This window comes from Pseudophryne corroboree, chromosome 6 (assembly GCF_028390025.1).
Source record: "Pseudophryne corroboree isolate aPseCor3 chromosome 6, aPseCor3.hap2, whole genome shotgun sequence".
In the NCBI taxonomy this organism is placed as follows: Eukaryota; Metazoa; Chordata; class Amphibia; order Anura; family Myobatrachidae; genus Pseudophryne; species Pseudophryne corroboree.
The window spans coordinates 824,975,400-824,988,335 of NC_086449.1; the positions used below are offsets into that span (position 1 = coordinate 824,975,400).

The following is a 12,936-nucleotide window of genomic DNA, read 5'->3' on the forward strand; positions in this document are numbered from 1 at the left end:
GCCAGCACATAATCAGGTAATTTAGGACAGACCCAGCAACGGGGAACGCGGCTGAACGTGGCGTCCCCGTTGCTAAGGTCAGAGCGGCTCTGTGCGCCCGGCGTCTAGCGTTGCCAGGGAGCCGGCGGCTGAACGCGCACGGCGTCCCTGGTTGCTAGGCGCCGGGCCGCACCGACGAGCGGACCCCGGCGCCTAACAGTTGCTGGGAGAAAGAGACTGTGTGTGTGGAGGTGATGGTGCACAGCTAGACTCACTGGAGGTTGGGGTGTTGTCCCCTCTTAGTGTCCTCAGCCACTCTGTGTGCCCTGCTACAGCTGTCATTGCTGCCCAGGACTGCAGGAGATATAGAGCAGCTGGTAAGGACTTTGCTGAACTCTGAGTGGACATTATTAGTATAACCCTGCTTGCTGGTCACTGGATTTCTGGAACTCCCTGAATAAAGCTCACCTTGTTTTCATTGTAACCCGCTCTACTGTGTGATCCCTGAACCCCAGGATACCCAGGTCACCTGGTATCCTTACAACCAGAGCCAGCCCTAACCAATATGATGCCCTAGGCAAGATTTAGACTGGTGCCTCCTAGCACCGCCGCTAGTTCTTAGGCATTTGCCTAGTTTGCCTATGCCTAAGTCCGGCTCTGCTCGCTACCTATGTTATATTTGTCCCATGGACCCTTATCATTGGCGTATCAATAGAGGTATCCGTGGTTACAACATCACCAGGGCCGATGCTTTTTTTATAATGAAGATTCCACATTTATGTCCCAGGAAATTAAATATAGAACACACAGGGCTGATAAATTCATATGCACTTAATTTTATTGTAAATCATCCAGATTTATTGACGACGGATGTCTCTGTTGCATTTATTAATATAAAGGTACAATTGGCGCGGAGACGACCCTCAGTTTAATTATCCACAGTTCCATCCAAGATGCGCTGGAAGGAGAACGGGCTGAACATGTGTCCGGTGCCGACGTAAAACTTATTCTGGAACTCCACCCTAGAGGGAAAGGGACAGAGTACGGGAGTGGTGAGCGGCAATCTATGAGACACAGCTACATCATATTATAAGGGCAGATGTGCTCCAAACAGGAGGCGAGGAGCCAGAAATAGTGACTTTCACAGTATAACATCAGTATTTTACACTTATTCCCCATTACAGGCCTATTATAGAAAACATTGTCACAAACTCATCATTGTATCATGATCGGTGGGAAAATCAAACATTTTATGCCTGATCTGGTCACATACAGATGGGTCCACGGTTATCTTGACTAGTTTGCTGCGCCTAGGCACACCATGGTTTATTAACATAAACCCTTCATCTATTGTTCTCAGCTGCAATACAATACAGAGAACAATACAGCAGGGGATTACGTCATTACAGCAGGGGATTAAGTCATTACAGCAGGGGATTAAGGGGGTCATTCCGAGTTGATCATAGCTGTGCTAAATTTAGCACAGCTACGATCATCTTCCCTGACGTGGGGGGGATGCGCAGCACAGGCCTAGTCCGCCCCGCATGTCAGTCCCCCCCCTCCCCCACACACACACACAAGTACAAAAGCGCTATTGTATTTGAGGAGTTAATTGTCGCTGCCACTGGCCACAGCGGCTGCGTGAGACGTCACGCAGCCGCTGCGGTCCGACCCCCCAAAAGTCCGGCCACGCCTTCATTGGTCGGACCGCTCCCCCTAAACGGCGGCTTAACGCCGCTGTTCAGCCCCCTCCCGCCCAGTGACCACCTCTGTCTCAGAGGCGATCGCTAGGCAACGAAAGCTGCCATGCGCCGGCGCATGCGCAGTTCCGACCCGATTGCTATGCTGCGACATACTGCAGCGAGTGATCGGGTCGGAATGACCCCCTAACTCCGACTGCCCAGTCTCAGTTAATCCTATTAAAGGTCAAGATAAACATGGACCCATCTGTATGACGGGACCATTTTTTCTGCATCACACTCCAATACTTGAATCCAATACAAAACTACTTTAGTATAACGAGTGAATAAATCACAATACAACATTTTCAATGTAAAGTAAAAAAAGACCCTTTGTGTGTGAAATTCGCACCACACGGGTGAGTCCGTACATTTTTTTGTAGAGCAAAGTTGCTACAATATGATGAAGGAAAATAACACACACTTCGAGATTCTATAATAAAAAGACGCTCCGTCACTTCACATAATATCCCCTAAACGATGTCAACTCTAAGGGGGTTATTCAGAGATGGACGCAGATCTTACTTCCGCAGCAAGATCTGCGTCCATCTACTCACATGCTGTGTGCCGCCCACCACAGGATAAGGCCGTCCAGCGTGTGTGTTGTGCTGCCCCGCGATGCGTTCTCAATTTAATTGTGAACGCATCGATTTGAGGTCGACCCTTGCCTGCGCAGCCTGCGCTGTCTGGACCACACCCGCCACACACGAATGTTGACACCCTCCCCTACGGGATGCGGCTGTATGGTGAAAGGTTGTGCAACCACACTGCGGCCGGTGCGCGTGACAGTCTCTGGACGCAGCCGCTGCGTACAGATGCGCAACTGCAATCCGGGTCTGAATAAGGCTCTAAGGGCAGGATGTATGAAAGTGAAACTGCAGCAAAAACTCTGAAAATGCTGTTTGCGGAGGTTTGGCCACATTTCCCATATGTCTCAAGCTTTGGATAGTGATACTTTCCGGAGTCTGGGCCATTAGACAATATATCTATAGATGGCACTGCCTAATAGAAGCCTGTGAGATGTATCCAGTTGGGTCCCTCCCAGTATCCGCTGCGGCGCAGATAGGACTCCCCGGTCATAAACCCATAAGTCCGATCATCTTTTCGGAAGAGCTGTCCTTTGAGATTTTAATCGCAATTCTAGGTTCACACCAGCGTAGTTAACACCGGTATGTGTCCAATAAGTGGCGTGATGTATCGCATCCAAAATGTATTGCGTAGTACGTTACGATACTCTAATATATTATTATAGGGTAGATGCATTAAACCTTGGAGAGAGATAAAAGTGGAGAGAGATAAAGTACCAACCAATCAGTGTATAGCTGTCATGTTAAAGGCTGTCTTTGAAAATTGGCAGGAGCTGATTGGTTGGTATTTTGTCTCTCTCCAAGTTTTGACACATCTCCCCCTGTGAATGTTATCTAGAATCCGGTCTCTCTGCCAATGTTTTAAAAGCAAACCAGGCGGCTAGAAACCGGCTTCATTGTTTCGCAAAAAAAGTTAAAGGGGCAGCAGACATCTATGTAGGTGTTCACACCGACAGACGTTTCCATCTTGGAACCAGACGTTATAAAACAGTGCTGGTGTGGCTGGGCTGCTTCAGGTCGGCACACCCTAACACTTTATTAACACGTTTTTCCCTATCACATTGTATATATTTTTGTATTATTTTAATCACACTTCTCACTTACATAGCACTTATTTGCTTAATATTAACCCATAGCCAGATGAAAGGGGGATGCAGGGCATACTGTGCCAGGGGGCCCCCTGGCCAGAGCACACTGACATCACTGGCTTTCCCTCTTAATCAGCAGCAGAACCAGCAGCCAGTATCGTTACTCTGGTTCATTGACCCAACGTAGGACGTTACCTACCAGTGGAGACGGAGTGCGTGCAGGAAGGCGGACAGCCCCTCCATGATCAGTAGGATGGCAATCGTTAGAACGGCAAAGATAGCAAAAATGATGAAAACACCGATAAGCCCTCCCCAGCTCGCGCTGGACAGGCCAATGTGCATCACCATGGTCCACAGCACTTCGGACAGCTCTGCAAGGGAGAAGCACCAGGATGATTAGTACAGAGGGGCCCTATAATAAAGGAACCACAGAGGTCCAGATTTACAGATTGTTACGTTGATTTCATGGTGTCTTACCTGCATGGGCCAGACTCAGAGCCCAGAGCCGCAGGTAGGAGGCGGTGTTGGAGATGCAGCCCAGGCAGTACTCTATGGTGTGGATGGCTTGGTGAACAAATACATCTCCAAAATCAAACTGTAGAGAGAAAAAGTGATGTATAATGCCACGGTCTTGTAGAGATAAAGGGGCCTATTTATTAACAAGAGGAGATAACAGGACCTTTTTATGTCCAATGACTATGGTAAAAAGTTTGTATTTCACAATGGAATTTATATACAAAGTTTTCACTGTGATGGAGGGTAAGGAGCGATACACACTTCCTCCATTATAGACCGGCGAAACGTCCGTATGCACAAACAAAGGTCTGAAGTGTCCACGCAGCTCATTTGGAGGGCTGGATACTAAGTGCTAGTAGTAGCTGTGTCTGGGACAGATTATATTAATAATGAGACTTTATACATTCTTGTGGAAGCTGATGGCGCAATCAGTGGGACAGTACAGCCCCAGAACACAATCTAGAACCCTATCCAACCTCCGAGGGTATGTGTTATGTGGCTCGAACCAGAACTGATGTTACACTGACCTCTCTGTGGGCCATGCTGGACACTCACTGTAGATAATGAACATTTTTGTCACTGAGCTCGTACCTCCTCGTCCCCATGTCCTCCGTGTCCTCCTCCCTGATCTCCGTGTCCTCCTCCCTGGTCTCCGTGTTTTCCACCGTCCTTCTCCTTTTTCTCCTCCTTGGAGTGGTTTGTTTGCACATTTTCTATCTCGCCAATCTCAATATTATCCTCAGGTAAGGATGATGAGTGCAGCTGTGGGAGACAGAGGAGAAGTCGGGCCTGAGCCGAGAGCTCACTCACTGGCAGTCGCCTGCCACCACCTCTACTGAGATAGCATTCAGAGCTGTAGCCTAAAAGGGCGCTAAAATGTGGGTGACAGGTATTGGAACATTCCACTGTTATGGGACAGTCACAGAAGGATGGTCCTCCAGGGCACATGTGGTTCTACGGTGACTGGAGGTGAGATAGCTCATTCAATCTGAGGACAGTAGGCGGGCAGACCAGTACACGAGAGGTAGAGAGTTCATATTTAAGGGACTCCCACCCACCAATTACTTTTGGTTGATGTAGGGAAACAAATTAGGGCAGGAGCAACCAGCCCTCCCCCCTCCCCATCACATCTGGGAATTGCCCCACTCTGCTAAACATCCCATCTCTGCATTGATCGGTGATTGAATGATAAGCAAAAAACAAAGAATCAGGTAACTTTGTACCTGGGTAACATGTGTGGGCTACATGCAGAAGCAGCCAGTAACTGAGCACCTGGGTAACACCATGCTGCATTGCAGGGGGGCAGATGTAATATGTGCAGAGAGTTAGGTGTGGGAGGGGTGTGTCCTAGCTCAGAGCTACATTGCAGTGTGAGAATAAAGCTGCCCAGCATGTGTGTGCTACATGCAGAAGCAGCCAGTAACTGAGCATCTGGGTAACACCATGCTGCACTGCAGGGGGCAGATGTAACATGTGCAGAGAGTTAGGTGTGGGAGGGTGTGTCCTAGCTCAGAGCTACATTGCAGTGTGAGAATAAAGCTGCCCAGCATGTGTGTGCTACATGCAGAAGCAGCCAGTAACTGAGCATCTGGGTAACACCATGCTGCGCTGAAGGGGGGCAGATGTAACATGTGCATAGAGTTAGGTGTGGGAGGAGCGTGTCCCAGCTTAGAGCTACATTGCAGTGTGAGAATAAAGCTGCCCAGCATGTGTGTGCTACATGCAGAAGCAGCCAGTAACTGAGCATCTGGGTAACACCATGCTGCGCTGCAGGGGGCAGATGTAACATGTGCAGAGAGTTAGGTGTGGGAGGGTGTGTCCTAGCTCAGAGCTACATTGCAGTGTGAGAATAAAGCTGCCCAGCATGTGTGTGCTACATGCAGAAGCAGCCAGTATTTACCCTGCATGCAAACATAATAAATGTATCTCCCCCCTCCCACCCCTGTATTTCTACATGGTCTGTTCCAGATATAAAGTTACTGTTTGTTATTTGCTCCCAACTGAGAATCAGCCCGTTAATATACAATGTGCTCTTTCTAGGGATGGCCATTGGTGTGGCCGCTATCGATGGGGGTGGTGGGGTGGGTGGGGATCGGTTATGCTGTGCCATCGAGAACCATCTGGTTCTGCCCTATCGATGGCAAAAGTATTCAACATCGGCCACGAACCATTGATGATTATGAATCATCGATGGTTGATGGCCATCCTTAACCCTAAGGGAAGTTTTTTAGCGGAAAATCAAAACTAGTTTATATTAATGAGGGTGGTGGTCCTAAGGTAATAATGGGCGGTGACATTTCTTCTTTCTGTACCAGCAGGATTCCTATCTCTGCCCACAATGCCGCATATTGCCCTGCAGCCCGCTTACACGGGGGCAATTACCCTATAAGCATATAATTCTTACTGTCAGTGCAAAAGTGTAACACGCCTACAGATGAACTCGCCGTCTCCCCACACCTGCCGTACTGTACGCCCCGTGCCGGGTATACGCCCCGTGCCGGGTATCAGGGGTGGTCGCTCTATAAGGGGACCTACCCCCAGACACAGCACCAGGACTGGGTATAGGGTGGTACTGAATTAGGGAACAACAATGAAGTCAGATCCTGTGCCCCGCTCCTTGCACCTCAGGGATGTAGACGTCCACTAATAATGATGCCACGATGGGGACACAGCAGCTGGAAGAAGCCACCAGGATCGCGCAGCACAGAGCACATGGTAGCGGAGGGACAGGAAGTTGCAATATTCCACTTCCTGTATGCTGCCTCAGCTGGAGCCGGGTGGGAGGGTGAGTGGTGGGCGGCTGCAGGAGGTGGGGGGCTGTAAATTGTCCTAATGGGGGGAAACTGACATGTATGTTGTATTTATTTCAGTGCACATAATCACGCCACCATTGTATGTGCCTCTTACCACACATCATAAGGAAACCTCTCGTGTATTTCTCCCATTGATCCCCACAATTAAGCGACCCCTCCCCCACTTACCATGCGTTGCGCCTTGATGTGATTGGCTCTTAGGACGAAAGGCTTTATCAGGAGCATCCAGGGAACGGCGATTAGCGCAAATATAACCAGGAAACTCTGCACTTCTTTCTGAAATGACACATGTGTATGAGGGTGACACGCTTAGCCCACACATAGCAAGTACAGATCATGTGACTGCGCTAGCGCTGACCTGGGTAACATATTATGGGGGCTCATTCTGAGCCGGACGCAGTGAGGCTGTGTGTGTGCGATGCCGTAGATATACTACCTGATGCTAATGTGAGATAATAGGAGGATCCGCGTTAGAGATGAGCGGAACGCAGAAAGGGACAGAACCCGTGGCTGCCTTAGGCAACACTAAGTGCGTGGGAACTGACAGAACAAAAATTCGGTATACTGTATATAAAACAGTAATAACAATAATGAAAGCGGGAAGTCGCTCCTTTCACTGCTTCTCTGTCCACAGCCGCAACCGTCATCATCAGTACCAGCCCCACGCTATGCGCAGGAGGTGGAACAGTTCCGTCCGACCGGATTGTCGCTGCCCAGTTCCCGCCCTGAAAGGCCCATATCACACAAAGACAGATCTGGCCAACTTAGAATCGGACAGAAATGCGCAAAAATGTGTAATTCGCATCTGCGCATGGGCTGTAGGCTAAAACTCACTATTTGCGTCCATGCAAACCGATGCGTTCTTCTCAGAATGAGCCCCAATATGACTGGCCTAAGCTGTAAGAGACACGTAGATGGAGGTTATTTTATAATGAAGGTATTTTATTATGAAAAAATCCTAAAAGCATCGCTGCCCTCTGCAGGATATAAGTGAGTACTGCACCGCATGATATGAGAGTCAAAGTGATTCGAGCTCTTTAATTCTAGTGGACATGTTGATTATTCCAATATATACGACATGCAGTGCCGGATTACCAAATATGCAGAGTAGGTACCAGCCTACAGGCCCCAAAATAATACTGATTTGATCTTGAAAGAGAATTACAATCACGCTTTCTTACGTTGTTTCCAAAGGATAGAAAAAATGAGTCAACTCAGACGGCGAGATTCAAATGTTGCTCTGCCTGCAGCCAGTAGATGGCGCCCAAACAGAGCTATTCAATTGTAGCACCATTCGGGTGCGAATGGCTGCCGGCGTCTGCATTTCAGCTCGCACCCCCTGGGGGTGATGGGCTGAAATGTGGAAAAAGTGACCCCTTTGGGTGCCCAAATGGCACTTTTCGCGATCACGTCCAGCAGATTGCACCTATGGTTCAAGGAGCATTACTGCCTGTGTGGGGCATAATATGATAATATGGTACAAAGGGCATTACTGCCTGTGTGGAGCAGAATATGGTGCAAGGGGCATTACTGTGTGGGACATAATATGGTGCAAGGGGCATTACTGTGTGGGGCATAATATGGTGCAAGGGGCACTATTGTTTTGGTGTATGGTAGTCTTTTCCTTCAGGGCCACGCCCATTGCAGTGAGGCCACGCCCCCTTTTAGCGTTTGCACTAATGTGCATAAACCACAGACATCAGAATCACATGACAGTTTCCAGATCGTAGCCTGTTAGCTGGTAAAATGATAAACGTATCAGGAGATAATTTGCGAGGGGGCCCCCAAAATTCCGACCTCCTGGGGGCCTCCACAGGTTTTAATCCGGCACTGATGACGGGTACTTACAGCAAAACTGCTTTACAGGCAAATATATGGATCATATCAATTATCCTTTATACTAAGTTGTTTTGAGTAGGATTTTTATTCCTATTGTGGCTTTATGTTTGTGTAAATGTTACAGTAACTGTTATAATGACCAGCGTGTACCCGTTACATTATACAGCAATGTGGGAGATGCCGGTGCTTTATAAATAATAGTAATGACATCATCATAATCCCAGTGTTACTCTATTGTGTCCGCAGGGCGTGGGTTCCATGCTAGCACTACTCTTTCAGCGCACTTCTCCCTACACCCACCTTCCAGCGCCTGGGTTACCTGGTGCTCGTAGAGCGGGCCGTTGGTTGGGTCGTTGTAGTTGAAGAGGAACATATTGATGTAGTGAATGAGGATACTGGGAGCCTTCTGAGAGTTGTATACGTTGAAGCGGCACCACTTGAAGATGACCATAAAGACCAGGTAGCCAAAGAGACTTATGATGAATATCATCTCCGGGATGAACTGCAGGATGATATTCATGTGTCTCCTGAAGTTTCTGGAAAGAATCCAAAATATTAAAACGTCAGTAGCCCACTAACTCCTCAGGAGGTTTTATATTGAGGACAGAGAAGATCAAGTCAGATCAAAAGATGCATAGTTGCTTCTGGTTTTTGCCCTCACAAAACTCCATCTTCTCCAGATCAAGTCAGAACAAGAAGGTCTACAAGATAGTAAAAGATTGAACAACTTGCATGGGCAGAGACCTCACTTGGCGTTTCATGGGTGGAGGTTCTCCCTTCTTGGGTGATACCACCATTCATGAGACACACCCGTGATATATAGAGGTGGCAAAGGGATAAATTGGTTTATGAAGCTCTTCTATATCGAGACGAGAGTAGAATTGTCCTTACACAAAACCTACATGTGGTTCATGAGGCCAACTAGCACCCCGAAGACCATGTGTGTGATGCCCAGTATGACTGACATCTTCATCTTGTAGGAGTTCAGGAAGGTCAACTTGTTTCTCGCAATGTTCCAGATCTGAGGAGACAGAAACACGGTCAGAAACTTGGTGGGGGGACGGGGGGATCTAACCCTCCAAAATAGACCTGAGGTGTCATCGATTTACTTCTGCATGGACAGGATAGTTACCGGGTCGATCCCAAAGGGATATGGGTTCCCAGAAAAGACGCCAGGCACAGCGGGGTCCAGCTGCAAGGAGAGGCCTTGCTCTAACAGGTGGTCACTATGGAGAAAGAAGGTGGCTTTGAGTTTGTGAACATGCTAAGATCATACAACACAGGTATCTATACTATATAACAGTGCGGCTATCTCTGCAGATCCCTCTCCTGCTCCTTATTCCTCCCTGTAATCTCTGCGATGTGCTGCAGAGAAGTTGGTCACCATTATTAGATACAGCGGGCAGAAGATGACAGCACAGTAGCTTATTCTTTACTTGCAGCTGGCCATGCACGCTGCCTTATCTATAGATCAGGCTATTGGCCCCATAGCACAACATGCAGGGGCTCTAACAGGACAAACTAAAATTAGTAGGATCCTTAGGGGCAGATGTACTAAGTCTTGAGGAGCAATAAAGTGGAGAGAGATAAAGTACCAGCCAATCAGCTCCTAACTGCCATTTTTCAAACACAGCCTGTAGTTAGGAGCTGATTGGCTGGTGCCATGGCAGTTAGGAGCTGATTGGCTGGTGCTTTATCTACGTCCACTTTATGAATTACCAAGGCTTAGTACCTCTCCCCCATAGTGAGGACACCTCTGTACGTAAGACTTGAAAGTTTCCCTTTCTCAGCTTAATATAAAATCGAAAGAAAAGGGAAACTTACTTCCAGGTGTTGTTAATGAACATGGGGCGAACCCTCCAGGACGACCCAAATATGTTGAATGATTTGGAGAAGCAGTCGTTGTAGATGAATCCGGTGTAGATGGAAAATATGGACATGAGGAATATCAGGTATCGCCCTCCGAAAAACGTGTTCCAGATCTGAAGGAGAACAGAACAGAGCAACACTGAATATTGGTGCCGCCGACTGGCGGTCACTTTGAGGAACATTGATGAAACGCGTCAGCCCAAACAATTTCCAGATTTCTGTTCGAAAAATTCGCCCCCTTCCCCACCAAAATATAAATACATTTTACTCTCGTACTACAAAAGATGATACTACTGTACCATAAACACATAATTAACAGGCGGAATGTGTTTCTATATAGTAATAAGTTCTGTTATAACCTCACCTCATTGTCACTCTTTGAAGCTAAAAGCCATTTCTCATTCAAAACCATCCAGGCCGCAAATCCCAGCATGACACTGCCGTGTCCGCAATCGCCAAACATCACCGCGAAGAGGAAGGGGAAAGTGATGATGGTGTAAGGGGCTGGACAAACAAAGTCAGAACATTATGTTTCAGAAGCTTTTGTTGGGTCTTACCAAAATCCCACCCAGAGGCACTTTCCATGTCCCCTATAGCACTGTCATTTGGGCGCCTCAACACTCTTTTCTACATTGTATAATTCTATTTTATATAAAGAGGAAATATTTGTAACAAAGTGGAGAAAACCTTCAGAGGTGGCATTTCTGGGTGGAATTTACAGGTGGTGATGCCCCTCCCCCCGCCCCCATTCTCATCACTTTCTACCCAACACTCCCTCATCTGTTCTAATAATGCACCCCCAGCCGTGGAGCATTACGGATATTTCAGGTGACTCTGGGTTCCTGCCACTTGTATAATGTGTAAAAGTTTAGAAATGAAAAACTTATATAACTGGTGTCACATATATCCTTACAGATCACATAAGGCAGAAATACAATGTCATATAAACCCAATTATTAACATAAATGGGCTTCAAATGTATTTTAAATTCTATAACAGTATAACAAGGAACTAAGGGGGAGATGTATCAAAGTTTGGAGAGAAATAAAGTGATGACCAATCATTGTCTAACCGTCATGTTTAATTTTCGTTTTGGGCTGAAAATAAAAACTTATTCAGTGACGTTCCCACACATGACCCCCATGTGAGTTTACGGATCTTACTTGGGTTCATCTCCCTGTAATTCCCGACACCGTACGCGTCCACAATGCCCTGGAAGCCGGAGGTGAACTTGTTGGTCCGGTTGAAGGTTGGCGGCTCAATCTTTGTGGGTATACTGGTCAGGATGGGGGCGATGGTGGATCCGCTGCGGTCCTGAAATGAGAGAAATACGCAGCGCAGGCGTTAAAGCTTATTGCCTGAGGACAGAGGCGGTTGTTAAATATCTGAATGCATAAGGAATATAATTTATTCTCTTAATACAATATAGTCACATATTTCATAGGTACAACATACAGCTGTACCTATCATATACTGTAACATACCTTATCATATAACATACCTTAACTCTTAATCCATTTTGTTTTATAAAGTGACCTTTATACAGACATTGGTTCACTTATCAGATACATGTACCTTTAAACAGAGTTTGGAAAACAGCAAACTCATTGGGGTAAATTTACTAAGATGGGAGTTCTATTTAAGATGGGATGTTGCCCATAGCAACCAATCAGATTCTACTTCTCATTTATCTAGCACCTTCTAGAAGATTATGGGGTATATTCAATTAGCAGCGATAACGAACTTTTCGCGTGAAAAGTCCGGTTTTCGCTCGAAAGACCGGACTTTTCCCGCGAAACGCAATTACAGCCTATTCAATTTTCCAGGAAAATTTATCGGTGATCATTTTTTCACTAATTTAACTTCACCTACTCTAAAGCAGGTGAAAAGTTGGAAAAAGTCACTATTTTAAGGTAAAAATGCTTGGATATGGTACAGAACTCCTGGGACACCCCCCTTTATGACTAATTAGGCACGTTGAAGTTTTTAATTATTTTTAATTGGCCAATAATGACATGTCATTTTTGGGGTGAAAAAGTACAAAGTGATGGATATTGGGGTTCAAGGTATGGGACAGGTATATTGGGGTGCTTTATGAGTGGGACAGGTGTTTTTAGGCTTGCAGATGGGAGTAATCGGTCTGTTTCCACTTTTTTTTAAAGTACCCTAAAATGACCCAAATATATACTTATACCCATTTTCATGTACCCCAAATTTAATGAGAGCATTTATTTTGCTCCAAAAAACTTGCTATCCATCATTTTTTTGCATTTTAAAAAAAAATGCATATAACAGCCATTTCACACAATTTAATTCCCCAAAAACTCTCTAATGTGATCTCTAACACACTTCTCTTCTGTTTTCCTATGTTAGTTTTGCATTTTTGGGGGTACAGGCTGATTTCCCCATTTTCACCTGCACTTTTCACTGCAAGAATTTTCACGTGAAACCCATTTGGAATTAAATAGGTCGAAAAACGGAGCGTTTTCGCAGTAATTTTCGCCCG

The 12,936-nt window shown here is 46.5% G+C and overlaps 1 protein-coding gene across 1 annotated transcript in view; it reads right to left on the reverse strand.

The window, feature by feature from the left end:
• Positions 1-795: 795 nt before the first annotated feature.
• ATP6V0A4 (ATPase H+ transporting V0 subunit a4) overlaps positions 796-12,936 on the reverse strand; it is a 28,233-nt gene continuing 16,092 nt past the window's right edge. Inside the window, exons 10-20 of the mRNA XM_063929247.1 lie at positions 11,594-11,744; positions 10,795-10,934; positions 10,386-10,543; positions 9,694-9,787; positions 9,464-9,582; positions 8,881-9,097; positions 6,891-6,998; positions 4,501-4,671; positions 3,871-3,988; positions 3,593-3,764; positions 796-1,001 (exon numbers count right to left, since the gene is read on the reverse strand). Coding sequence (XP_063785317.1) covers positions 908-1,001; positions 3,593-3,764; positions 3,871-3,988; positions 4,501-4,671; positions 6,891-6,998; positions 8,881-9,097; positions 9,464-9,582; positions 9,694-9,787; positions 10,386-10,543; positions 10,795-10,934; positions 11,594-11,744 — 1,542 coding nt within the window. The 3' untranslated portion in view covers positions 796-907. The remainder of the gene's footprint in view (positions 1,002-3,592; positions 3,765-3,870; positions 3,989-4,500; positions 4,672-6,890; positions 6,999-8,880; positions 9,098-9,463; positions 9,583-9,693; positions 9,788-10,385; positions 10,544-10,794; positions 10,935-11,593; positions 11,745-12,936) is intronic.